This window comes from Carettochelys insculpta, chromosome 10, assembly GCF_033958435.1.
Source record: "Carettochelys insculpta isolate YL-2023 chromosome 10, ASM3395843v1, whole genome shotgun sequence".
Classification (NCBI taxonomy): domain Eukaryota; kingdom Metazoa; phylum Chordata; order Testudines; family Carettochelyidae; genus Carettochelys; species Carettochelys insculpta.
In genome coordinates this window covers 44,711,797-44,736,287 of record NC_134146.1, presented here as the reverse complement: position 1 = coordinate 44,736,287, position 24,491 = coordinate 44,711,797, and the positions used below count along the sequence as shown (strand labels likewise).

Below are 24,491 nucleotides of genomic sequence, written 5' to 3'. Positions count from 1 at the left end.
TAAGTAGTTAAGAATTGTATAAATTGCCGTGAAAGACTATCCAGTTGCATACAAATACTAACTGAAATAACCTTATATTTGTAAAACAAGCGAAAGAATGTAAGACTTAAAACTTCAAGGTAACGTTACAGGTGCTCACACCCCTTCTTTCAATAGTTTGTGTTGCTGGACTTGTGAACATTTAATTTTTGTGTTGCAGAACTGAAAATGAGTGGGTCTTATTTCAGCTTGAAATACAATTTAAAAAAAAGAAAAGGTGTCCTTGCTCTATTCTTATGATCTTCCTTTCCACAAACCACCAGAGAAGAGAAGGTAGCGGTAGCCGAGTATGGCTTTTATTGTTTGTGCAGAAAATGCTGTGGGGATTGACTTTTGGTAGTGCTACACTTTAACATGGACTTCACATTTATTTTTAATTTGCTGGGCACCTGTATGCCATGGCACTACATGCATAAGTTATCACTCAGTAAATGCATCGCTTGTTGTGGTGATAAATACTTTTGTGATCAAATTTTAAGCTCTCAATAAATATGAAGAATAAAACACCCCTTGATCACATTTTCCTTATGGTTAATTGCAAAGGTCTGATGCATTCTTTTGATGAATCTACCACAACACTGAATGCTTTTGATTCTAAAGAAAAATGAAGAAATGCTGTTGTGAGCATAAGAATACTCCCATTCATGTGCAAACAAACACAACACAAATCAGGACCCCAGAACTAAAAGGAGATTGATCATCCCTGCAGATGCTAATGTCTGTCTACAGTACCTTCAGGTTATTCGGTGTTTGACATGAACACATGCTATACGAGCATAAGAGCCTCTCCTGTATGCAATTTACTCTGTAGGGCTTACATGCAGTTTATGTATCCTCACTATGGCTATGGTTACACTTCAGTGTGGTCTGTTGATAGCTGTGGCTGTCTGAAGAGATTTCCCAATAAAACTTCTGTTGACAGAGTCTGGCCACTTGTAAAAACCAATCAGAAGAGCACTTGGCACCCGGCAGCACAAAACAGGCAACTGGAAGCACACCAGACAGGGCTGCACATTATTCTGGATGCTCTTTCTGTTGAGAGAAGGCTCCCTAGAGCATCCACGCAGCTTTTTTGTCAACATACTCTATCACCAGCAGCATTATGCTTCATGGCTGAGAGGCAGAATGCTGATGGTGAAAGTGTGTGGCTGTTCCACCAGTTTTGCCAATGAAACAGGGATTTTGTCAGCAAAACTCACTAGTGTAACTGTAGCCCATAAGAACTGGCCTTTCTCTAAAATGCAAATCAAGATTCTGTTGTAGAATTTGATTACTTAGAAAAGGAACACCCATGCACACCCACAGAGAGAGAGAGAGAGAGAGAGAGAGAGAGAGAGGAATTTTTGGCCTTAATTTAGGAGGCTTGATCAAGACATACAAATATTATAGTTTAAAGATGTAACCTCTAAATATGTTCCAGTTGCACTGTTGCTATGAGGTTTCTTGAACTTCATATTGACAACTGGCTAGAGTTTTGAATGTTCATTGCTGCTATTGGGATTCCTCTGAGCAGTTGTGAAACTGACAAGAAGAGGTAGGCATCCAAACTGTGACAGCGGGAAGAGTAAAATAGCAGAGACTATTCATGCGTGTCCCAGGAGGACGGACTGGGGGAGATGGTAACCAAACAAGTACTCCCCAGGGCTGGGTCTACATTTATCTTGAATATCGATGGCTGCTATACAATTTTAGATATGCCAATTGTGTACCAAAAATCGATTTAGCAGCCATCAGTATTTGTCCCTGTCTTCATGGGAGAATGCTGACAGGAGAGCTCCCCCAGTCGGCATTCCTTAATACTTGCTGGCGGCAAGGAGTTCCGGAGTCAACATTGATCCCGGAACACACTGTTGCGCGCATGCGCAAAATGGCACCCTGGAAGATTGAACCTAAGCATTCAATCTTCTGCAATGAGTGTAGACCCAGCCTACTTCTGGAAGCTAGAAGGATTGGGTGTGTGTGTGTAGGGGGGGCTGTTCTTCAAACTGTTTAGATGGTAACTAGACTACACGCAGCCTCTGAGGAACCTACAGGGACAGCATACTGGAAAGAAATCCACTTTCCCTTTCTAAGCAGTATAGAAGGAGTGTTGGCTTCTCCATTTTACTTTACTGTTGGACAGCAGAACCCCTCATCTTTTTATAGTCATCTAGCTATTATGTGTTTGTGTTTGTCTGAAATGAGGGTTATGGTGAGTGGCTGGTTGTGTCAACTATTTTTTAAGTTATTTGTATTTCCATAGCTTTCCAAAAGCAATTAAGATCTGAGCTCCCATGGTGCAGAGGACTATATAAACACATAAGAAGACATGCTGCCTGTGGTTTGTTTGAATGGGGAAGGGAGGAGGAGAAGGAGGGGGAGTTACGTAAAGGATGAAGAATTGTCAGACAGGATAGGACCAGTGGTCCACCCACCCTGTATCCCTTCTTTGACAGTGGTCATTACCAGAGCTTGGCAGTCATGTATAGAACAGGGCAGTTTTGGACAGATTCATCCTTGTCCTCCCCTCCTGGCTTCAGGCAGTCAGAGATTAGCATCACCTGAGGCATGGGTTACATCCCTGATCAATACTAATAGCTATAGATGGACTATCCAGCATGAGCTTACTTAGTTTTTAGAAACCATTTATAGTTTTGGTAATCACAGTGTTCCCTGGCAATGAATTCCACAGGCTAAACAAGTGGTATGTAAACAGTATTTTCTAGTATTTCCAGAAAGTATTTTCTATTTTCTAGTATTTCCAGAAAGCCTTTGACACGGTCCCACACCAATGGCTTTTATGTAAATTAGGTGGTCATGGGATAGGAGGAAAGATCCTTTCATGGATCGGGAATTGGTTAAAAGACAGAAAACAAAGGGTGGGAATAAATGGTAAATTTTCACAATGGAGGAGGGTAACTAGTGGTGTTCCCCAGGGGTCAGTCCTGGGACCGATCCTGTTTAACTTGTTCATCAATGATCTAGAAAATGAGGTAAGCAGTGAGGTGGCAAAGTTTGCAGATGACACCAAGTTGTTCAGGACAGTCAAAACCAAAAGGGATTGTGAAGAACTACAAAAAGATCTCAGCAAACTGAGTGATTGGGCAGCAAAATGGCAAATGAAATTTAATGTGGGTAAGTATAAGGTAATGCATGTTGGAAAAAATAACCCAAATTACACGTACTACATGATGGGGTCAAATTTAGCTACGACAGATCAGGAAAGGGATCTTGGAGTTATAGTGGATAGTTCTCTGAAGACATCCACGCAGTGTGCAGCGGCAGTTAGTAAAGCAAATAGGATGTTAGAAATTATTAAAAAAGGGATCGATAATAAGACAAAAGATATCGTACTTCCCCTATATAAAACTATGGTACGCCCACATCTTGAGTACTGCGTGCAGATGTGGTCTTCTCACCTCAAAAAAGATATATTGGCATTAGAAAAGGTTCAGAAAAGGGCGACTAAGATGATTAGGGGCTTGGAATGGGTCCCATATGGGGAGAGGCTAGAGAGACTGGGACTTTTCAGTTTGGAAAAGAGGCGATTGAGGGGCGATATGATAGAGGTATATAAAATCATGAATGGTGTGGAGAAAGTGAAGATAGAAAAATTATTTACCTTTTCCCATAAGACAAGAACTAGGGGACACCAAATGAAATCGATGGGTAGTAGGTTCAAAACTAATAAAAGGAAATTTTTCTTCACACAGCGCACAGTCAACCTGTGGAACTCCTTGCCCGAGGAGGCTGTGAAGGCCAGGACTCTATTAGGGTTTAAAAAAGAGCTTGATAAATTTTTGCAGGTTAGGTCCATAAATGGCTATTAGCCAGGGATAAAGTATGGTGCCCTAGCCATCAGAACAAGGGCAGGAGATGGATGGCAGGAGATAAATCACTTGATCATTGTCTTCTGTTCTCCTTCTCTGGGACACCTGGCATTGGCCACCGTCAGCAGATGGGACGCTGGGCTGGATGGACCTTTGGTCTGACCCAGTATGGCCGTTCTTATTGTGTGTGTTAAACCTTCATTTATAAAGATGCTAAAGAACACTGGACCCAGGATAGATCCCTGTAGAACCCCACTTGAGAGCTTCCTCCAATCTAACATCATTATATTAATTGTTACTCCTTTTTTTTTCTAGTTGCTTAACCAATTATATATCGACAGAGCCCACATTTCTCCCCTTTACAGTACCACATAATATTCTTTTAACTTCCAAAAGCCTTGCTGATTTTTAGGTATATTATGCCCAGTGCATTCTCCCTAACCACCAAACCAGTTACCCTGTTAAAGAAGGAAAGCAAGATATTTTGGCATGATTTGTCCTTACTAAATCTGTTAGCTGCAAGCAATTACCTCTTAATTCTCTAGGCATTTGGAAACTGGGTGTTTTATACATTGTCCTTGTAGCTTCCCAGGTATCAGGGTCAGGCTGACTGGTCTGTAGTTCCCTGGCTCTTCCTTTTCCCCCATTTAAAGATGGACACTATATTAGTCCTTTGAGTCTTCTGAGACCTCTCTTAGCATCTGTGAGTTTGCAAATATTATTGCCAGCCTTTTTACTGCTGCTTTGCATTGAACTGAAGTTTCCAGAGAACTACCCATAATGATTCCAAGATCTTACTTGAATGGTAATGGCTAATATACATTACTTTGGTACTTATCAGTCTTGATTTTCATCTGCCATTTTGTTGCCTGATCACCCAGTTGTATGCGATTTCCGTGTAGCTCATCTGAGTCAGCTTTGGACTTAGCTATCTTCAGTAATTTTGTATCACCTGCAAACTTTGCCACATCATTGTTCACTTGCTTTTCAAGATTGCTAAATGATATTGAATAGCACATGTCTCAAGTACATATCCTTGGTGGGCCCTGCTATTTAACTCTCCATTGTGAAAATTGGTCATTTATTCTAAACCAATGTCTCCTATATTTTAAACCAACTACTGATCCATTAGAGGACCTTCTTTGTTAGCCAATGGCTATTTAGTTATCCTTAAAAGCCTTTGGTAAGAGAATTTACCAAAGGCTTTTGGAAAATCCAGGTATGCTATCTGGACTAGATTACGCTTATCCACATGATCCAAAGATTTTTAATAGATTGGTGAGGCATGATTTCCTTTCATAAAAGCAGTGTTGACTCTTCCCCAAACGACGGTATACATTGGTCTCATAATTCTGTTTTTTGATATAGGTTCTACCAATTTGCCTAATTCTAAAGTTAGGTTCAATGGCTTATAATTATCAGCTTCACCTTTGGAGCTCTTTTTAAAAATTGGCATTATTTTCCAGTCATCTGGTACAGATGTTTGTTTCAGTGATATGTTATGATACAGTTAATAATTCTTCAATTTCTTTGAGTGGCTTCAGAAGCCTTGTGTCAATACCATCTCTTCATAGTGACTTATTACAGTTTATTAATTATCAAAACAAAAAGCAGTCAAGTAGCACTTTAAAGACTAGCAAAATAGTTTATTAGGTGAGCTTTCGTGGGACAGACCCACTTCTTCAGACCATAGCCAGACCAGAACAGTCCATTTTTTTGCATTTGGAGAGAAAGATGATGTCTGTCTGGATCTGGGCGAGTTTTTTTCATGTAGTTGATGGATCTCCATTCCAAATGGCTAAATGTAGAGCCTTGCATGTTGAATAGTAACAGAGAGTAAGCCGTGCTAGTCTATACACTATCAAAACAAAAAGCTTCTAACTCCCTTAGACAAAGGGTCAACAGGCACAAAACAGACATCAAAACACTCCAGCTCCACAAACCAGTTAGTCAACATTTTAATGGAATGGGGCATTCTGTCAATGACCTCAAGGTATGTGTGTTACTGAAGAGACATTATCGCTCAGTTTTAGAAAGAGAAGTGGATGAGCTGACATTTATATTCAAATTCGGCACATTAACACATGGTTTAAATCGTGATGGGAACTTTCTGAGTCACTATAGGGGCTCGTCTGCATACTTGGCTCAATCTAATTCTTGATCTTCCCCCCCACCCCTCCACTCTCTGATTTGCTCACCTTGATTATCTTTTTCTGATTTGTCCTCCTTGCTTACTGTTTTTGGTTCTCTGTGTCTTAAATATTGAGTCTGTTCTGGTCTGGCTATGGTCTGAAGAAGTGGGTCTGTCCCACGAAAGCTCACCTAATAAACTATTTTGCTAGTCTTTAAAGTGCTACTTGACTGCTTTTTGTTTTGATAATGTAGGTGAATGTGAGACAGTTCTTAATAAAGTCAAACAGTACTTTTGTAACTATTTAATTTGTTTTCTTTCTTTAAAATGAGTGCTGCACTTCACAGCAGGAATGTCTCAACCTTCCTTTTCCTTTTCAAAAGCAAGAGTTTATTAGCAACACAATCAAAATGCAGCTACAGTATCTTATCCCGCAGTGCACTCCATATACTGAAGGGGAGTTATCCATTGCTTCAAGGTCACATATCATTTGCAATTTAGATATGAGGAGTTCATTTTCTGGGCATTTAGACGTTTACCATTTATCAAAAATAATCAGTTTTTTTTTTTTTTTTACTTTGCAATTATAGCATTGGGAGCCACAAAGAAGACCTTAAAGAACCACGTGTGGCTCCAGAGCCACATGTTGCAGACCCCTGTAAATACTACTTATACTGACCTGTTAATGTGTGTACTTCAGATTTTTTCCCCTAAAAGAATAGGTCCTCGTCCTCATTAATGAAGACCAACACAAAGAATTCATTTAGCTTCCCTACAATTTCCTTGTTCTTCTCACTTTTCCTTGTCATTTTTAATTACAACAATGATAGCAGATAGACTTGTTTAACTGACTTCATTTTACTAAACTGTTCCCTTCAAATTGAGGTATGTTAGCTAACCTGAATTGGGGCACCTTACACTGCAGTTGCAATGACGGTATCTGTCAATAGTTAAATACAGTATATAAGGCTGTGTAGGGTATGGTAGGCTCTACTGAACATTTTAAAATAATCTCCTGAAAGTCAGCTTCAGGAAATACTTCTGAAAAGTGTAGTATGCTTTGGAGCCTCTTGCCACTTGAGGTGTGGCTTATTTTTAGTGAAACAAAATGTAAATTGCAAGAGGATATCAAAAACTTGGCAATAATCTTATTTCTTGCAATCTACCATCAGCAGGCCCTGGGAGGGTTGTCCAGTCATTGCAAACAAAGTGTCTGATGTACATTAAAGCTTTTACAGAAAGGCTCCACTAGCCTATAAGGGAGAACATGGGTCAGATAAATTGAAACTTGGTTTTGTTTATATGGTAAAATGAGTTCCAGTTCCCAATATATTACACTGTGCTGTGTATATGTATATATTATTTGCCTGACCCTTAGTTGTTAAAATTTTCTTTTAAGACATTGTATTGTTACTGACATTTATCTAAAAAAAAAAAATTCTGAATGATTGCAACACATTGGCAGATATGAGAACTATACAATAAAATCAATTTAAGCTACTCTGTGTGTACTGCTGTTTTCTTTTGTTTATAATTTAAACTGTCTGTTTACCTTTTTGTGCGATTGACCGTATCCCTGTTGAAGCCCTTTCTATGCTTCCGTGATCTCTCTCTGCTTTTTATATCATCTTTGGAATTTTACATCAAACCATACAGGATTTTGTTGTGCTGACCATGCAGACGATCTTCCCTATGATTTTTTTGTATTTAAAAATATAATTTGACTTAGAAATACAAATGTTAAAATAATAAGTGTACATGGTACTGTACTTAGTGAATAAAGACTCCAGTCCTGAAGAGCTTGTAGACTGATGGCTGAATCTTGTAATTGACTCCATAGGGTAACATTGGCCTGACTGAGGGGTGTTAGTTGCAGGATTGCAGCTTGAATTGATGGGCAGATGCCCATAACCTTTCCTGGTGTTGCTCATGGGAAGGGAGGAATGCACATTTTTGGAGTTGCCATCTTGGTTTCTAGGATTTTGTTCAGTACTTTCCACAAGAATATTTTATGTGTAGTATTACAAAGTAGTGTAGCTCTGTTTTTCCAGAAAGGATATAAAAAGCATATTTACCCCCAGAAGTAATCCCTCTTCGTTGTGCTCAGCATGAATAAGTGAAACGTTGAGCCCAGTATTAGATGGCACTGGCTGTTTCCTGTGAGGTGCTAAGCTTCCGCAACTCCTAATTTCAGTAGTTGAGGGTTCCTGCCGGCTCCCAGGAGATACTTACCAGTTTGGCACTCTACTGTTATCTGGGCTGTACCTATTCAGATGGATTGATCTCTGTCCACAACTGTTGCTGTAAGTTTCCATACATTGCAGGAAAAGGAGCAAAATATGGGAAAGTTGTTTTAAGGCAAAATTTTATATACATCTGAGAGATAATAAAGCAGCATACTCTGTATTTACCATTTTGTTAACTATGAAAAATAGCTAAACTACAAAATTTCTGAAGTCAAAGAAGCATTATTTTTTGAGCTTAAATGTACATCATGAGTGCCTAAGCTCATCATAGTTCTGCAAATGCTCTAGTTCAGCACAGTCAGGTTCCAAGAATACTGGACTAGAGAGGTTAAACCTGTACCAAAGCTGCAAATTTACATTAACTCCCTCCATTAATGTATTGAGTATTGGCTGTTCATGTCATGCACTCGAGTTGTTGAGAACCATTAAACTGGATCTGATTTTGGAGCTAGATTAATTTAGAATTTGAAGCTGTAGTTGTACTTCCTAAAACTATGTAATTGGACACAAATCTACTTTGGAATTGGGTTTCTGTTCCTACTCCTTTTAAAATGTTCATTCTTAGTCTAAGGTTAATTCATATCCATTTGGGAATACAAATATAAATTTATAAAGCTTTATAGCTGAATTATTTATTTCTTAGAACCCTTTTTTAGTACACTTCAGTATATTGATTAGGATGCATCACTGCTTTGAAAATGTTGACGGGTTTTTTAATTGGATTCAGGTTCAATGGCATGACTGGAAGACACCCTGTTTGGATTAATAACAATTGGGGTAATATTTTTTGTAATGTACTTCAGGTAAAAATGCCTATTTGAAATATTAAGCAATCTTTAGTCATGTCCTCCCCGCCCCCCAAAAAAAAGCATAATCCCAGAATCCAGATCACACATTGCCTAGTGACAGAGAGTAAGCCGTGCTAGTCTATACACTATCAAAACAAAAAGCAGTCAAGTAGCACTTTAAAGACTAGCAAAATAGTTTATTAGGTGAGCTTTCGTGGGACAGACCCACTTCTTCAGGCCATAGCCAGACCAGAACAGACTCAATATTTAAGACACAGAGAACCAAAAACAGTAAGCAAGGAGGACAAATCAGAAAAAGATAATCAAGGTGAGCAAATCAGAGAGTGGAGGGGTGGGGGGGAAGATCAAGAATTAGACTGAGTTAAGTAGATGCTTTGTATATTGGACAGACTTCTAACTCCCTTAGACAAAGGGTCAACGGGCACAAGACAGACATTAAAACACTCAAGATCCACAAACCAGTTAGTCAACATTTTAATGGAATGGGGCATTCTGTCAATGACCTCAAGGTATGTGTGTTACTGAAGAGACATTATCGCTCCGTTTTAGAAAGAGAAGTGGATGAGCTGACATTTATATTCAAATTCGGCACATTAACACATGGTTTAAATCGTGATGGGAACTTTCTGAGTCACTATAGGGGCTCGTCTGCATACTTGGCTCAATCTAATTCTTGATCTTCCCCCCCCCACCCCTCCACTCTCTGATTTGCTCACCTTGATTATCTTTTTCTGATTTGTCCTCCTTGCTTACTGTTTTTGGTTCTCTGTGTCTTAAATATTGAGTCTGATCTGGTCTGGCTATGGTCTGAAGAAGTGGGTCTGTCCCATGAAAGCTCACCTAGTAAACTATTTTGCTAGTCTTTAAAGTGCTACTTGACTGCTTTTTGTTTTGATTGCCTAGTAAATTACTGGACTCAAGAAATTAATTTAATTTTGGACCTACGTGTAGATGTAGTCTGGTATAAGCATAATTCTCATTCTGACCCTAGGTACACTGTCTGTGTGTTGGGCTTGGGGTTGCATGACTGCAGACCCACAATAGCAAGTCTTGGAATCTGGATTAACAGTTGTGATTTTGCAGGGCTTGTTCTGTGGAGCTAAAAATAGCATTGAAGACATCTGGGCTCCAGCCCAAACCCAGATGTCTTTTTGGCTATTTTTACCACTTTAACCCAAGTCTTATGAGCTTGAGTCAGTTGATCCTGATTCTGAGACTCATTACTGCAGTTTTTTTTTTTTTTAAACTGCATAAGTTTTATCACTGTATGGATTAAGGCAACTTTGCCTCACCTTTTTGAGTCTCAATTTCTACTATAAAATAGAGCCAATACCTACTTCACAAAATTATTATGGAAATTACATAGGTTAGTTGACTTTGAAAACAAAAAGCACCATATAAATGTTTGAAGATATTTCATGTTTCAGTTATCAGCGTTCATATTTTTAAATATTTGCAGTATCTAAATTGAATTTGCAAACTAGCCTGTTAGCATCTGTGTTGTGTGGGGGAGAGGGAGGGTTGCATGAGGAATATGAGTTCTTCAGATTACAAAACAATTAAATTTCATGCATTTCCACTAATTTTTTTTTTTTTTAGCATGCATAACACTAAAAATTGCTGTAGCTGTAAGCAGAGAACTCAATATCTTCTAGGCAAGATAGGTTTTAGAAGATCAGCCTTTTAAATAGGAACTGCGTGTACACGTTACACCGTCATTACTGCAGTTTATTGCATGTTCAGATATTATTGTCTGTTTTAATGCTTTTTGAATGGTGGGCTAGTGGATTTGTGTGATGATTCAGTTTGACAGTTCTGCCATTACATGGAGGACCTGGATTTGAGGGTACCCTGGCACAAGGGGTTTAGAATTCTGAAGACCCTTCTAACTTCTTCAAGTAAAGATTATGGTGCACACAGTGTTGATTGTGTGCACTCCTAGAGGACCAGCCACAATGGGTGCATCTATACTAGCCAGCTACTTCAAAGTAGCTGGCACAACATTGAAATAACACGCGTTGCGTCTACACACGCCATGCGCTATTTCGACATTGAAATCGACTTTAGGTGGCAAGACATCAAAATCGCTATTCCTATCTGAAGATGGGAATAGTGCCCTACTTCAACGTTCATCGTCGAAGTAGGGCATGTGTAGACGATCCGCGTCCTGCTACATCGAAATAGCAGGGTCCTCCAGGGTGGCCATCAGCTAAGGGGTTGAGAGACGCTCTGTCCAGCCCCTGCAGGGCTCTGTGGTTGCCATGTGCAGCAGCCGTTAGCCCAGGGCTTCTGGGCTAACAATTGGGGTAATATTTTTTGTAATGTACTTCAGGTAAAAATGCCTATTTGAAATATTAAGCAATCTTTAGTCATGTCCTCCCCGCCCCCCAAAAAAAAGCATAATCCCAGAATCCAGATCACACATTGCCTAGTGACAGAGAGTAAGCCGTGCTAGTCTATACACTATCAAAACAAAAAGCAGTCAAGTAGCACTTTAAAGACTAGCAAAATAGTTTATTAGGTGAGCTTTCGTGGGACAGACCCACTTCTTCAGGCCATAGCCAGACCAGAACAGACTCAATATTTAAGACACAGAGAACCAAAAACAGTAAGCAAGGAGGACAAATCAGAAAAAGATAATCAAGGTGAGCAAATCAGAGAGTGGAGGGGTGGGGGGGAAGATCAAGAATTAGACTGAGTTAAGTAGATGCTTTGTATATTGGACAGACTTCTAACTCCCTTAGACAAAGGGTCAACGGGCACAAGACAGACATTAAAACACTCAAGATCCACAAACCAGTTAGTCAACATTTTAATGGAATGGGGCATTCTGGGGCATGCTGCTGCAGCTGGGGGTCCATGCTGTGTGCACGGGGTCTGCAACTGGTTGTTGGCTCTGTGGACCTTGTGCTGTGCAGGCTGTGTGTGTCTGGGAGGGGCCCTTTAAAGGAGTGGCTTGCTCTTGCCCCAGAAGGGCTAGTCCAGCCCGTGACTCCATCCGCAGGCTTTGCTGGCCCCTTATTTTGATGGAGAGTGCTTGTGTGTGTGGACGCTCCACATTTCCTCCTCAGGGCAGGGCACTGAGGGCAACACTGGAGAGAAGTTTAATATATTGTGAATGAAATTTGCAGGTTCTTGTATTTTTGCTAATAACCTGTATTTTTCTCAGTATTATCTTTTCTAATTTTACTAGAACAAGTTGAAATCGTCACAGAAAGATAAAGTTCGTCAGTTTATGATCTTCACCCAATCTAGCGAGAAGACTGCAGTAAGTTGTCTGTCTCAAAATGACTGGAAGTTAGATGTTGCAACAGACAATTTTTTCCAAAATCCTGAACTTTATATACGAGAAAGCATTAAAGGATCATTGGACAGAAAGAAGCTAGAACAGCTATATAATAGATACAAAGGTGAGTGAGGTGACTTCTAACAATTATGCCTTACAGATGATCTTATTTACAGATTCTAATTTATAGATTCCATATGCATTGTATTTTTATAGCTGGGTTATTCTACTCAAAGTTAAATAGTCATACACACTAATTTTTGTTTAACTAATAATACAAGCCCAGCTGAGAAAAGCACAAATAACATTTACAGTAAACCCTCGAAATGCGTGGTTTCAAGTTGTGCTTCACTAGCATTAATGCGAGTTAAGCGCAACTCCAAAATTCTGCTCCCCCAGGCCCTGACTCAAACTACCCAGACCCATGTGGCCCAGTTCAATCCCCCTGCCCCGGTTCAAACCCCCTGTAGCCCAGCTCACCACCCTTGCATTTTTGGGAAGAAGGGGCCTCTGGAAGGAGGATTTCCTTCTGGAAGACCCCCCCTGGGGCCGTGCTTCTACATGGCATTTTGGAGTTTGGAAGAACAGTCTTCTGGACTCCAAATCACATGACGTTATGCTAATGAGGTGCGGGGAATTTGCATCCGTGCCTCATTAGCATCTTTTGCTCCCTGTATTAGCATGCCACTTCCTGTGTAGAAACAGTCTGAGGGTAAGAAAATAGGCAGCAGAGAGGGGGTGCAAGAAACAAACTTCCTTGCAATGCTGTGTCTGGACAGTTAGGAGTGCCAGAGAGCTGAGGACGCCTGCTTACATGTGATACAAGAAGGAGAATTTGGAGCCCCAATCTCTGAGAGAGAGGGGGTACTAACTTGGTTTAAGGCAAGGCGTAGTAGAGGTATAGGCTAAGACAGTCCTTGTTTTGGGACAATGGAAGATGTAGTCTGCATGATGACCACCCAGCAGGAGCAGACACCTGCTATTTTGCTATACCTACTAAAAGGTCTGCAACAACAGCAAGAGGCTGGACAGGCTCAGCAAGAACATTTCCTGCAATGTATGGAAAAGTGGACCTTCGAGACCCAAGTGGTTTTGGCAGAAGAGAATTCAGCCACACTGATACTGGGCCTGGAAAATTGGGCCCAGATGTAGACGGAGGGATTAGCACACATTTTTCAGAGGGAAAGTATTATAACACGTAAGCCCTCTTCAGTAGCCTTGTTCTTTTGGGGAGAAGCTCAGGCTACCTATTAAATGTTATCTGGAAGCAGGCACAGTCATGCAGAGTAGTAGAAGATATTCTGGATAAACTGGGGCATGGTTCAGAAGTGTACTATCATCAGTTTAAGATGGAGTCTTTCCCTTGAGGATGCACCTTAGCGTGGCAGTACATTTAGGAGGTCTGGCAACACTATGGTTGCAGCCCAACACAAACTCATTAGACGAAACAATGGATCTTCTACTTTTAGAAGAGTTCCTGAGGATCTTGCCTATGTGGGCTCATAGTTGGCTCTGGAGGCTTCAGACAACTTCTGATGAGGCCATGGTCCTACATGGAGGGTGATAATGCTGAACCACCTGAGCAAAACCGTAAGTTAAAGGTATCTTCAGAGGAAAGCAATGTGAGAGAACCCTGACCATGGGAGACTCATGGAGAGAGAAGTTCATATGCAATTCTGTACTCAAGAAATTAGAGGAGGTAGCAGTACATCAATAGAACCTAGTTGTTGTTTCTGGTGTGGCCAGCTGGTTAATATTACAAAGGATTGCCCAGTTACTGAAGGTGGCTTGAGATATTCCCTCACTATGGAGGTAACTGCTGAAGTGGCTGAACAGAAATGGGAGGACTGATTAATTCTGGTTGTGGAATAGTCTTCTCATAGTGAGAACAGATCTGCATTTTCGAGTGAAAGTTTCATGTGTACTTAGAAGACTTGGACGTACCAAAAAGCAGAGGTAGAGACAGAACTACAAGGTTGGAGGAGCAAGCTGAGTGTCAGCATTGTCAGATAGGTCCCTGGGTCCATTCCTGTAGGCATAAACTGGCCAAGTATCCTGCCCTTTTATGGGAAAGAGTACTGATGAGGTCAGTTGATTGTCTTCAGCCAAATGACTGTCACCAGAATTTAGTTGTTGAGCTGCGTGGCCCAACTGCAAGGATGAGGACTTGAGGAGTCAATGGGCTGGGGGCAGAGCTGATTGAGAGACTCGGAGAGGAGACATCAAGTCAGTTACAAGTCCTGGCAAACTAATTATACAAGGCAAACAGAGCTGGACGAAGTGTAAGCATCGTGACAGAAAATAATAGAGAAGGCTGCAAAACAACAGCTGGAACTGGATTGGACGAGACTGGCATATGAATAGTATCGTTACCGGTAACTCAGAAGGGTGCTAGCTGTGCTGTATATTGGGAAACCATAGGACAATGGGGTCTCAATCTCTGGAACTCAAGAACAGGACTCTGTAGGAGAAAGACTAAATTATGCAAACTTAGGGGACTTGAATATCCTGAGTGAGGAAATGGGAGAAGTTGCCCTGGTCATGGATTCTGTCTGATCTGTCACCACCCAGGCAATGCAGAAGGCGGAACAAGCCCTTTCGGAAGGGGCATGTTAATGAGTGTGTTCGAAAGATGCTAATGAAATGCTGCAATGAATATGCAGCGCCTCATTAGCATAATGGTGGCCGCAGCGATTCAAAAGTGCAGCCTTTCGAATCACGCGCCACCCGTGGAGATGGGACCTTCTGAAAGGACCACCCCCCCAGTTTTCGAAAGCCCCTTCTTCCTATCTGGTGTCAGGAAGAAGGGGCTTTTGAAAACTGGGAAGTCCTTTTGGAAGGTCCCATCTCGACGGGCAGCGTGCGATTCGAAAAGCCATACGTTCAAATCACTGTGGATGCCATTATGCTAATGAGGCACTGCATATTCATTGCAGCACCTTACTAGCATCTTTCAAACCCGCTCATTAACATGTCCCTTCCGAAAGGAAGGGGCTCGTGTAGACACGGGTTGAGAACACAGGTTTAGTAATTCCAAGGTAGGTTAGCCACTGCTGAAGAGGCCCTGGAAACATATGTGTAAGACAAAGAATTTTATTAAGATGTCCTGTATGACCAAAACACTTTTCATCTGGTTACAAGACTTAGAGGAAGAACTGGAACTGGAATGAAAGGCCAAGTTCATTAACAGGGACAGAGTACCTGGACAGTTACTACCTTGGGGTGGGAAATCGGAAGATTATTGGCAACTGGGTAAGGGAAGGCATCCAACGAGTAGTGCTTTGCACCTTGGAAGTAACTAATGGCTTGCTGGATAGTGGAGGCAGAGCTAGGCTATACAGGTACTCATTTTTGGTGAGAATCCAGAGAAGGCAGATCTCTCTGACAGATACAAACCCTTTCCTAGGGCTTTACAGCACAGATCCAACAAAAGAGCTGTTGTGATGCCTGAAGTGCATGGAGGGCCTGCTAGTTTGAAGACTTGTTTTAATCTTTATTTGGACTTGTTCTTGCCATTCCAGAAAGGGTCAAGACTTTTACCTGACTTGGCCAAAAGGTCAAGTCACAAAATACACCATGGAGGAACTGGGAGTAATTAGTGCATCTGAAAGTAGCCAGCAGAGGGAGGGCTAGAGGGAACATCCCCTGCAGTGCTGTGTCTGGGCATTAGACGGGTGTCCTAGACATAAACATATGCTTCCAGTGGGCACTTGCACTGCTCTTACCAGGACTTAGTGTTTTCCATTTTCATTTTTTTGTTAGTGGGGCGGGGGGTGAATCTGGGAATGTTTCACTGTTTTATTTTCCAAATATTAAAAGCAGGATGAAATTTGGTTTAAAAAAAAAATGGGAAAAGTGGAGCGTGGAGGAGAGCAACAGAAATACCTTTTGTAGCGTAGACATTTTACTACAGTGTAACTGAAGCTTTTTTAATGACAAATGTGTATTCAGTCTCTCTGAGGTAGTAGTGCTTCCAGACATCCTAGCTTGCATACGCTCACATATTTTCTTCAAAGCATCCTCACTCCTGTTGAGCCTTTTGCTGTCTGTGATGCAGTTCAACATTGAAAACAAATACTCTGCATTAATAGATCCAGGGGAGCACTCAAAGCTTGCCATGCCACTTTGCTGAGGTTGAGAATTGAGTCTTGAAGACTGTTAAAAAAGCCAGAACATCCACTTTCACATTGGCAGGGTTAAGTTGTTCATGTAAAGAGTGATTTTCCCTTTTCATATTGAAAATTTCATCTTTAGTGGCAAATGGTTGAAACACTTTGGCATAAGTGTGCTGCAAAATTCACATGGAGGAAGCGGTGTAATGTTCAGATGACATTCCAAAAAACTAAGGGGGTGGTCTGTGGGTGCCTGGCTCTGGGGGAAAGGTTGGGGAATAAGGTTATAGCAGGGAGCTGGGGGTGCCTGGTTTGGGGTGGGGGCAGGGATTGGGTTAGAGTGGGGAGGCTGGGATGCCTGGCTTTGGGGGAGGGCATTGAGTCATGTATAATGTATTTATTTTTATCTATCTAGATAGATAGATAAAAATAAATATATAATGTGTGGCTCTTTGCACTCTTATCAACATGGCTCTTAATCCCTGACTGGTTTGCCATCCCTACAGTAGCTGTTCAGTGTATACAGAGATGAAGTCACTGAACAGAGCTTACATTCCAATAACTGCCACAAGCCTTAACATTTTCTTACAAATTGAATCTGAAGTATATATCTTTTAAAAGATGGGTAATGTCCCCTTTTAATAGGCTTATTCCCAAGGTGTTTTTTGTGTATGTATGTGTTTTCATGATGGTGTGTTTTGTTTATGCGTGAAGCATGGAGCTTTTAATGTTTGCTTTTAATCTTTATTATTGTATTTCAAAGATCCTCAAGATGAAAATAAAATCGGCATAGATGGTATACAGCAATTTTGTGATGACCTAGCGCTTGACCCAGCCAGCATTAGTGTATTGATCATTGCATGGAAATTCAGAGCTGCAACACAGTGTGAGTTCTCAAAGCTGGAATTCATAGATGGGATGACAGAATTAGGGTAAGTATGCTACAGGTAAAGGAAATTTAGCAGTGTAACATACTGGAGAAAGCTGGAACTGATTTTTTTTCCATATCTAGCAATTCAGTACTAAATTATGTCTTCTCAGAATTTGTGTTCTGTCTGCCTTCTATGAATATAGAAGTACATCTTGTCTAAATTTGGCAGTAGTTATAAGTGAACCCAAATAAAGGACAAAATACTCCTTGCATTAAACATACAGATATTCCCATTGGCTACAACAAAATGAGTGAGTAAAAAGAATTTGGCCCACAGGCTGGAACGTTTGGGGCTATTTATATAGGAATGTAATTTCTTTACCCTGCATGTTTTCTAGGAACATTTGGATAGACTTGCAATTCCTCTAGATAATCAGATATTTGTGATCAGCCAGCTTCTTCAAATGTCAGTGTGAAGAAACATTGAAAAAAAAAAGCATCAGAAATTGTTACAAAAACAGACTAGTTACTGACCTGCTGAAATTGGTTTCCATATTCCTTCTGTAGTAAAGTAACTGAGGGTAAGGTTTTCAAAATAAATTTTGTGTGTTCTTTTGACAAAATGAATAATACACAAAAAACTTGCTTTTAAAATACAGATGTGACAGCATAGAAAAACTAAAGGCCCAGATTCCTAAAATGGAACAAGAATTAAAAGAGCCAGGAAGATTTAAGGATTTTTATCAGTTTACTTTCAACTTTGCAAAGAATCCTGGACAGAAGGGTTTAGGTATGTATACTTAATTGTAAACACTTGCAATAGTTATATCAGAAACTCTCTCTAATGCTTACTGTAGTAAGTGAAACTATTGTTGTAACCCAGTGAGACTAGCTATGGGATAAAAATCTAATTCACAGTGGTGAAAGAGAGCTGTCAGAGCTAAGATGAAGGTCAGTGGCAGATTTTCAAATTTATAGAAGTTTTCTGAATCTTTATACACTGAAATGCTCAGTTTATAAACATGTGAGGGGGCAGTCTTTCCTTCAGAGTATGGGCAAAATTCCAATTTAAGATTTCACGCTAAAAAATGTTAAAAATTTCACAATTTGTGACTGTGAGCAATCAGAGAAAAATATAAAGCTTAAATTGCAACGATAGACATGGGTTTATTTCTAGGAACAGACCAGTGTTCCCTATAAGCTGAGTTCTTGGGTAGCGCCCAGAAGAGATTCAGCTGATTAGCAGAGTGTTCACAGCTGGCAGCATGTGTTTCTACTGGTGATACACATCTACACATGCCTTGGTGAACGTAACAAAATTTATTTCACCCATAGATGGAAAAAATTAGAGGAAACACAGGTACAGACTTGTACAAAGTCTCTCATACTATCAGAAATACATGTAAATCTCTTTGCAGACTACAATTCTGGTATCAGGAAGTAATTTCTACATACCAGTCATTAGGTTTTCATGTCATTGCATCTACAATCAGGATCTTAAGCAAAATTCAGGGCCTGCTTGATCTGAAGGATTGCGAAATGATGACAATTTCCAGATTATAAAACCTAGTGGCACACTCACACACATTATGGTTTCCATAATTTTGTTGCATTGCATCCCACTTAGAATCATAGAATCATAAGGTTGGAAGAGACCTCAGGAGGCCATCAAGTCCAACCTCCTGATCAAAGCAGGTCCAATCCCAACTAAATTACCCCAATCAAGGCTTTGTCAAGAAGGGGTTTAAAAACCTCTAAGGATGGAGATTCCACCACTTCTGTAGGTAACCTATTCCACTGCTTCACCAACCTGCTGGTGAAATAGTTTTTACTAATATTCAATCTAGACCTCTCCCACTGCAACTTGAGACCATCATTCTTCATTCCATCATCTGTCACGGTTGAAAACAGCCTCTCTCCATGCTCTTTATAATCCCCCTTTTACTTGATAGTCATAACATAAAAGAGAAGTGGGAGAACTACTCACTAAGAAAAAGACTGTTTTGGAATTCTAAAATCTGTAACAAAGCTGAATCTAAAAATAAAACAGTAAACTAGGTTATGAGAATTGTATTTGATTAACTATGATTAAAGTAGCCTAATCCAGAAAATGTAGAATTCTTCTTGAAGTCAGTTATATATGTGTAGAACAAAGTTCGGACTGAGTTGCTAAGTTATATTGAAAAGAAGTTGAAAAATCTGTTGTTTGCTTTGGGCAGAGTAATTCTTAATTTGGAAAACTGAAATACATATTCAGGTCTTGTTATGTCCCAGGGTCATACCTATTTATGGGGGTTACGTCATCTGATACAAAACCACCAGTTTCCTCAGTTTTTATTAGTATGATAACAAAATTGGAAGTAACCTAACAGCATTCTTGCATGAAAACGAATTTTATTTAAATAAACTTTAGTTTAGTTTATAGTCCAATCAGACTTGATGGAGAATATCTGTAGAGAAAATATATAGTCCAAATATATCTTGTCTCTCTCTATATTTTTAATATTCCAGATTTAGAAATGGCCATTGCCTACTGGAATTTAGTACTTAATGGAAGATTTAAGTTCCTAGACTTGTGGAACAAATTTTTATTGGTAAGTTCAAAATTTTTTTTATAATATAAATTGGAGTGCAGTCGTTTTATTTTTTTCATTTGGAAGATGCATCCATGTGTATTTAAGATTTCAAAGAGATCATGTAACTTATTTTGAAAGAGCATTCTTTTTCAATGCACAAATGTTGCAATTTCTGGCCAATTCATTTAAAAATTGTTTAGGGTGACTTGCACAGATGCAGAAATTTAATATTGAATATTTTTGTCCATGGTTTTTAAACTCAGATTTTTTTTTCCTGAATAGGAGCATCATAAAAGATCAATACCTAAGGATACCTGGAACCTTCTTTTAGACTTCAGTACAATGATAGCAGATGATATGTCAAATTATGATGAGGAAGGTAGTATTTACATTTTGTTTTGTGTGTCAGAAAAATGACTGTTTCTGTGGACAGAACATTGAGCACTGTGTCTCTGGGACAGCATATCTGTTTAGTGACTGACAATCGGAATGTCTGCACAATAGTATGTGATTTTTTTTTTCTGGGATTTGATGAGAGCTAAAACTTAAGTCAGGCTTACACTAGACCTGAAAGTCAATCCTAGCTATGCAGTTCTAGCTACAACAATAGTGTAGCTGTGATCAATTTACGTAGCTGGCTTATTTGGCCATCTGAAACTCTCTTGTCAATCTCACTTACTCCTTGCAATAATGAGGAGCACCAGGGTTGATTATCAAGCCCTGAGAGTTTGATTTCATGCATCCCTTCCTTGGCTTGCGAAATCAAACTCTGGAAGATGGACCCTAACTGGACTGATCTCCTGGTAAATATAGACATACCCTTAGCACAGGTGAAAAATACTTATGCTGGCACTTCCCCAAAGCCAACATGTTACTTTTTAAAAACATCAGCTCCTTCCATGCCCCACAAAAATCAACTTTCTCCTGTATAAACTAAATTATCTTCAAGTCTACAATATGTAAATGACAGTAAATTCATCCACCCAATTCTTGTCTCATCCAATAAATTAACTAGTGATATTTCCCATCCTTCCGATCTCTTTGCATGGCTTCTGTGCTTCTGATGCTCTCAGCAGGGGAGCTTTATTACATTCTTCAGCCACCAATTACTGATTTGTCAGCATTTCAGACATTAAGTGAAGATGGGAATGCACAGAATGAAAAATGTATGAAGGGGTCAGTATTTACAACTGGATAATTACTGAGTGCCCTGTATTTTCATCAGGTAATGAATCTCCAGGGTTTTCTTCTAAGACCCGTCCTCTACACTATCTGCAGTAGCAGCATTTTTTTCATTTCAGATACACATGAACTTCACACTAATATGAAAGATTGTGGGCTGTAACTATTCTGGTGCTTTTCTGCTGTTGGGTTGGTGTGTGCACTTTTGCTATTTGCAGTTGTTAGAATTCCTTAGTGCTCACCGCCATTCTGGAGACCCACATTGGAGTTTTGGTGTCCATTTAGCTTAGCCAGCTCAGATGAGCGTAGTGGAGGTTATGCTGTTGTATTCCCAGGGCACAGGCCAGTTATCTTGATTGGGTCTGAAAGGAGGATTTTGTCCAGCTTTTCTTGGCCAATAATAAAATAGAGATGATTGTTGTGTCATGATATCTGACAAATTGGGTGCATCTTTAAATGGTATGTCGTCATGGGAGAGGTCTGAGTTGAGGGAAGAGATATTAACTGGATCTTTCATTTTAAGAAACATAATCAAATGAAGAATATTCATTCAAAACATTAATAGGAAAGATAACTTGTGAAGCATCTGTTTTGATTTAACAAGGTTTTTTTAAACTGTATAGCTCCACATTTGGGGGGAAAAGTGGGATTTGTTGTTCTGATTTCTTTTTAATTAGCTGTTGCTTGCTCTTTCCTTTTCAGGGGCATGGCCGGTTCTTATTGATGACTTTGTGGAATTTGCACGCCCTCAAATTGCTGGGACAAAAAGTACGACAGTGTAGCACTAATGGACTCTTCTAGAATGTACATAGACTGTACAAATAAATACATCAGAAAATTGCACAGTCAATTTCTGCTGGCTGGACTGAACTGAAGACCAATCCTCCACTGTAAGGGTTGAAGTTTGAGACAAACCTTTAAGGATATATCTTGGACCATATCACTCATTCGTCTAATGGTGGTTTGGGCTTCTCTTCTAGCCTGAACCACTTTTGCCAGTTAAAATTCCAACACAGTGGATTTCATCATATTTTTGTGGACCACCTCTGCTTACTCTCCCAAAAGTCTTAGAAGCTTTATGATGATTATTTTGAGATTTCTGGTTTTGCATAAAGCACAATCCTGTCTTCATGAGACAAACCATTTTTTGGCATCTGCATTATACAGATCAACAACAGAATTTTTTTAAAACTCCTTAAATATACACTTGGGGCTAGTTGCAAAGACTATACCGATAGCACTTCCTATAAGAGTGATATATTTAAGTTTACCAGGGCCGATATTTTTTTTTTCTTTCATGGCAGATGACCAGTATTGCCTAAGTTTTGAGTATCTGATTAAAACAATTGTAGAAACAACCAACAAAAACAAGAATGTTGATATTGGGAAATCTAGGTGCCTGCATGGAAGGTTTTATTGTATCTTTGAAAAGGGTTGAAGTACCACACAACTACTGTGCACTTATTGCACCCTTGGTTTAATATTATAGTCAGCCTCCAGCAAGCTTCATTGAGACAAGCTACGTGCATAATGGAATCCAATGTTCTCTGGATTATTATCCAATAAATCAGATTTCATTACAGTTTTGAAATGCTTATTTGTCTGTCCAGGCAGGTGTTTTCATTTTTGAGGAAATCTAAAACTTGAACAATATACTGAATTTGTGTCTTAATGTTTTGTACACAATACAGTATTTTAAATTCAGGCATGGTTTTTGATGTTTGCAGTGTGAAATAACAAATGAACCTGCTTTATAAGAGGAGGTAGCAAATCTTATCCAAATCTGAGTTTAGAAGTGATTATCACAGGCCATGTAAGTTACATTTTTACAACATATATAGGTACTGCCTTTATGGACAAAACCTGTCATTTTCAGTTTCTTATTTTGCTGAGATTTCCACAGGCCACTGTGGTTACCAGTTAGATGTTAAAAGTAAAACTTCCTTAAACAAGAATACATCAGATGCAGAATACTACACTGGCTGCTTTTGTTTCCCTACGTTATTTTGTTGATCACTACTACTTCTATTTGTGTCACTGAATATAACTAAATTGGAACTGGTTTCACTTCAAAGCAGGATTTGCTCTTGTTGTGTGCTTTTTAACATTGCAGGAGTCCTTGAACTACTTTCATCCTGAAAAGGCTTTCTCACTCGTCAGTTTCTGACTTATGAAGAAGAGGGTATTGTTTTCTTGAAATAAAACCTTTGGTAAAACAAGCTAGAAAATGTCAAACTAGGATGTCTAAAAAATGATTATAGTAATTATTAGGAATAGGGTACTTATTTGAATACTCCAGCCAGTCCCATGTTAAGGGTGTAATTACTGTTGAAATTAGTAAGTGGAACTTGCACTGAAACAGCAGTACGCTTTTTATGCAGATGCTAAAAAGATTTTAAGAGGAATTGAAGTATTATACTGCAAAAACTTTTACCCTGTGTGCTTTGAACTTGACTAAAAGGTAGGCTCTCCTATAAGCAGTGCCCTTTAATAAAGTCCATTCATGCATTTATTTCAAGAATACAGTTCTACAAAATGTGTTGCAGATTTCTATGACAGCTACTGGAATTGGCTATGCCAAAAATGTGTGGGTTTTTTTGTTTGTTTTGCTGCTTTCAGTATTTCCTGTTTCAGTTTTTGTAAATATAAATGGGGGACTTGAATTATGAAAACTTTACAAGGTGTATATGCGTGTTGTTTTATGTCTTAAGGGGTTTGGTACAGTTTCAGATTGATTGATTAGTTCAAGTATGCTGTGATTTGAGATGAGCTCTAATTAGCTTTTATCCCAATACAGATATGACCTTCACAAAAGTCTGATATTGGTTAGTGGCATAATGCCATGTTTTTTTTTAAAAGAATATTCCTTATGAATGCAAGATCTTTTCAACAAAATAGTGTTGTCATCCGTTTGGTACTACGCACTTATAATTACTGTGTAATTATAAACAAAAATACATTACATAAGGCTTTGGATAATTATGTAGCAGAAAAGTTGAGCTTATTCATGCTGTAATGGCATCTTAGAATTTAACAAAACAAATGATTTAAAGTTGACAACGAGCCTGATTTAACTGTGTGGTTATTCTAAGGATAAATGCCTGATTACAGGAAATATTTTGTATTGAACAGTGCTCAGACATGTGGCCATGTGTTTTTCCTTTATATGTGTATGTGTGTGGTTTTTTTTTTTAAAAGAATTCAAACAGTTACACACTTGGATTGCTTTAATTCATAAGTACTTAAGTCCTCATTTCGATGATGATCTCCCTTTAATGGGTCAGTTTCATTTTGCCAAATGTCAAAAATGGGTTGAAAACTTAAAGTTTGTGAACTGTGTTTCTATACATTACAAATGTACAAGATTAGACATGCCCTGGTATAAAATGCAATATCAAGATTATATTTACTAAAGAACATCATTTGCATA

The 24,491-nt window shown here is 39.3% G+C and overlaps 1 protein-coding gene across 2 annotated transcripts in view; it reads left to right on the top strand.

Annotated features, from left to right (window-relative positions):
• DCUN1D1 (defective in cullin neddylation 1 domain containing 1) overlaps positions 1-24,273 on the top strand; it is a 28,645-nt gene extending 4,372 nt beyond the window's left edge. Inside the window, exons 1-7 of one of the 2 annotated variants that reach the window (XM_075004462.1) lie at positions 8,953-9,002; positions 12,228-12,444; positions 17,196-17,364; positions 17,963-18,093; positions 19,815-19,897; positions 20,162-20,258; positions 21,764-24,273. In XM_075004462.1, the coding sequence (XP_074860563.1) occupies positions 12,270-12,444; positions 17,196-17,364; positions 17,963-18,093; positions 19,815-19,897; positions 20,162-20,258; positions 21,764-21,843 (735 nt within the window). In that variant the 5' untranslated portion in view covers positions 8,953-9,002; positions 12,228-12,269 and the 3' untranslated portion in view covers positions 21,844-24,273. Of the gene's footprint in view, positions 1-8,952; positions 9,003-12,227; positions 12,445-17,195; positions 17,365-17,962; positions 18,094-19,814; positions 19,898-20,161; positions 20,259-21,763 lie in introns of those variants that run through there. The other variant, XM_075004461.1, reaches the window with a different exon arrangement.
• The last annotated feature ends 218 nt before the right edge of the window (positions 24,274-24,491 follow it).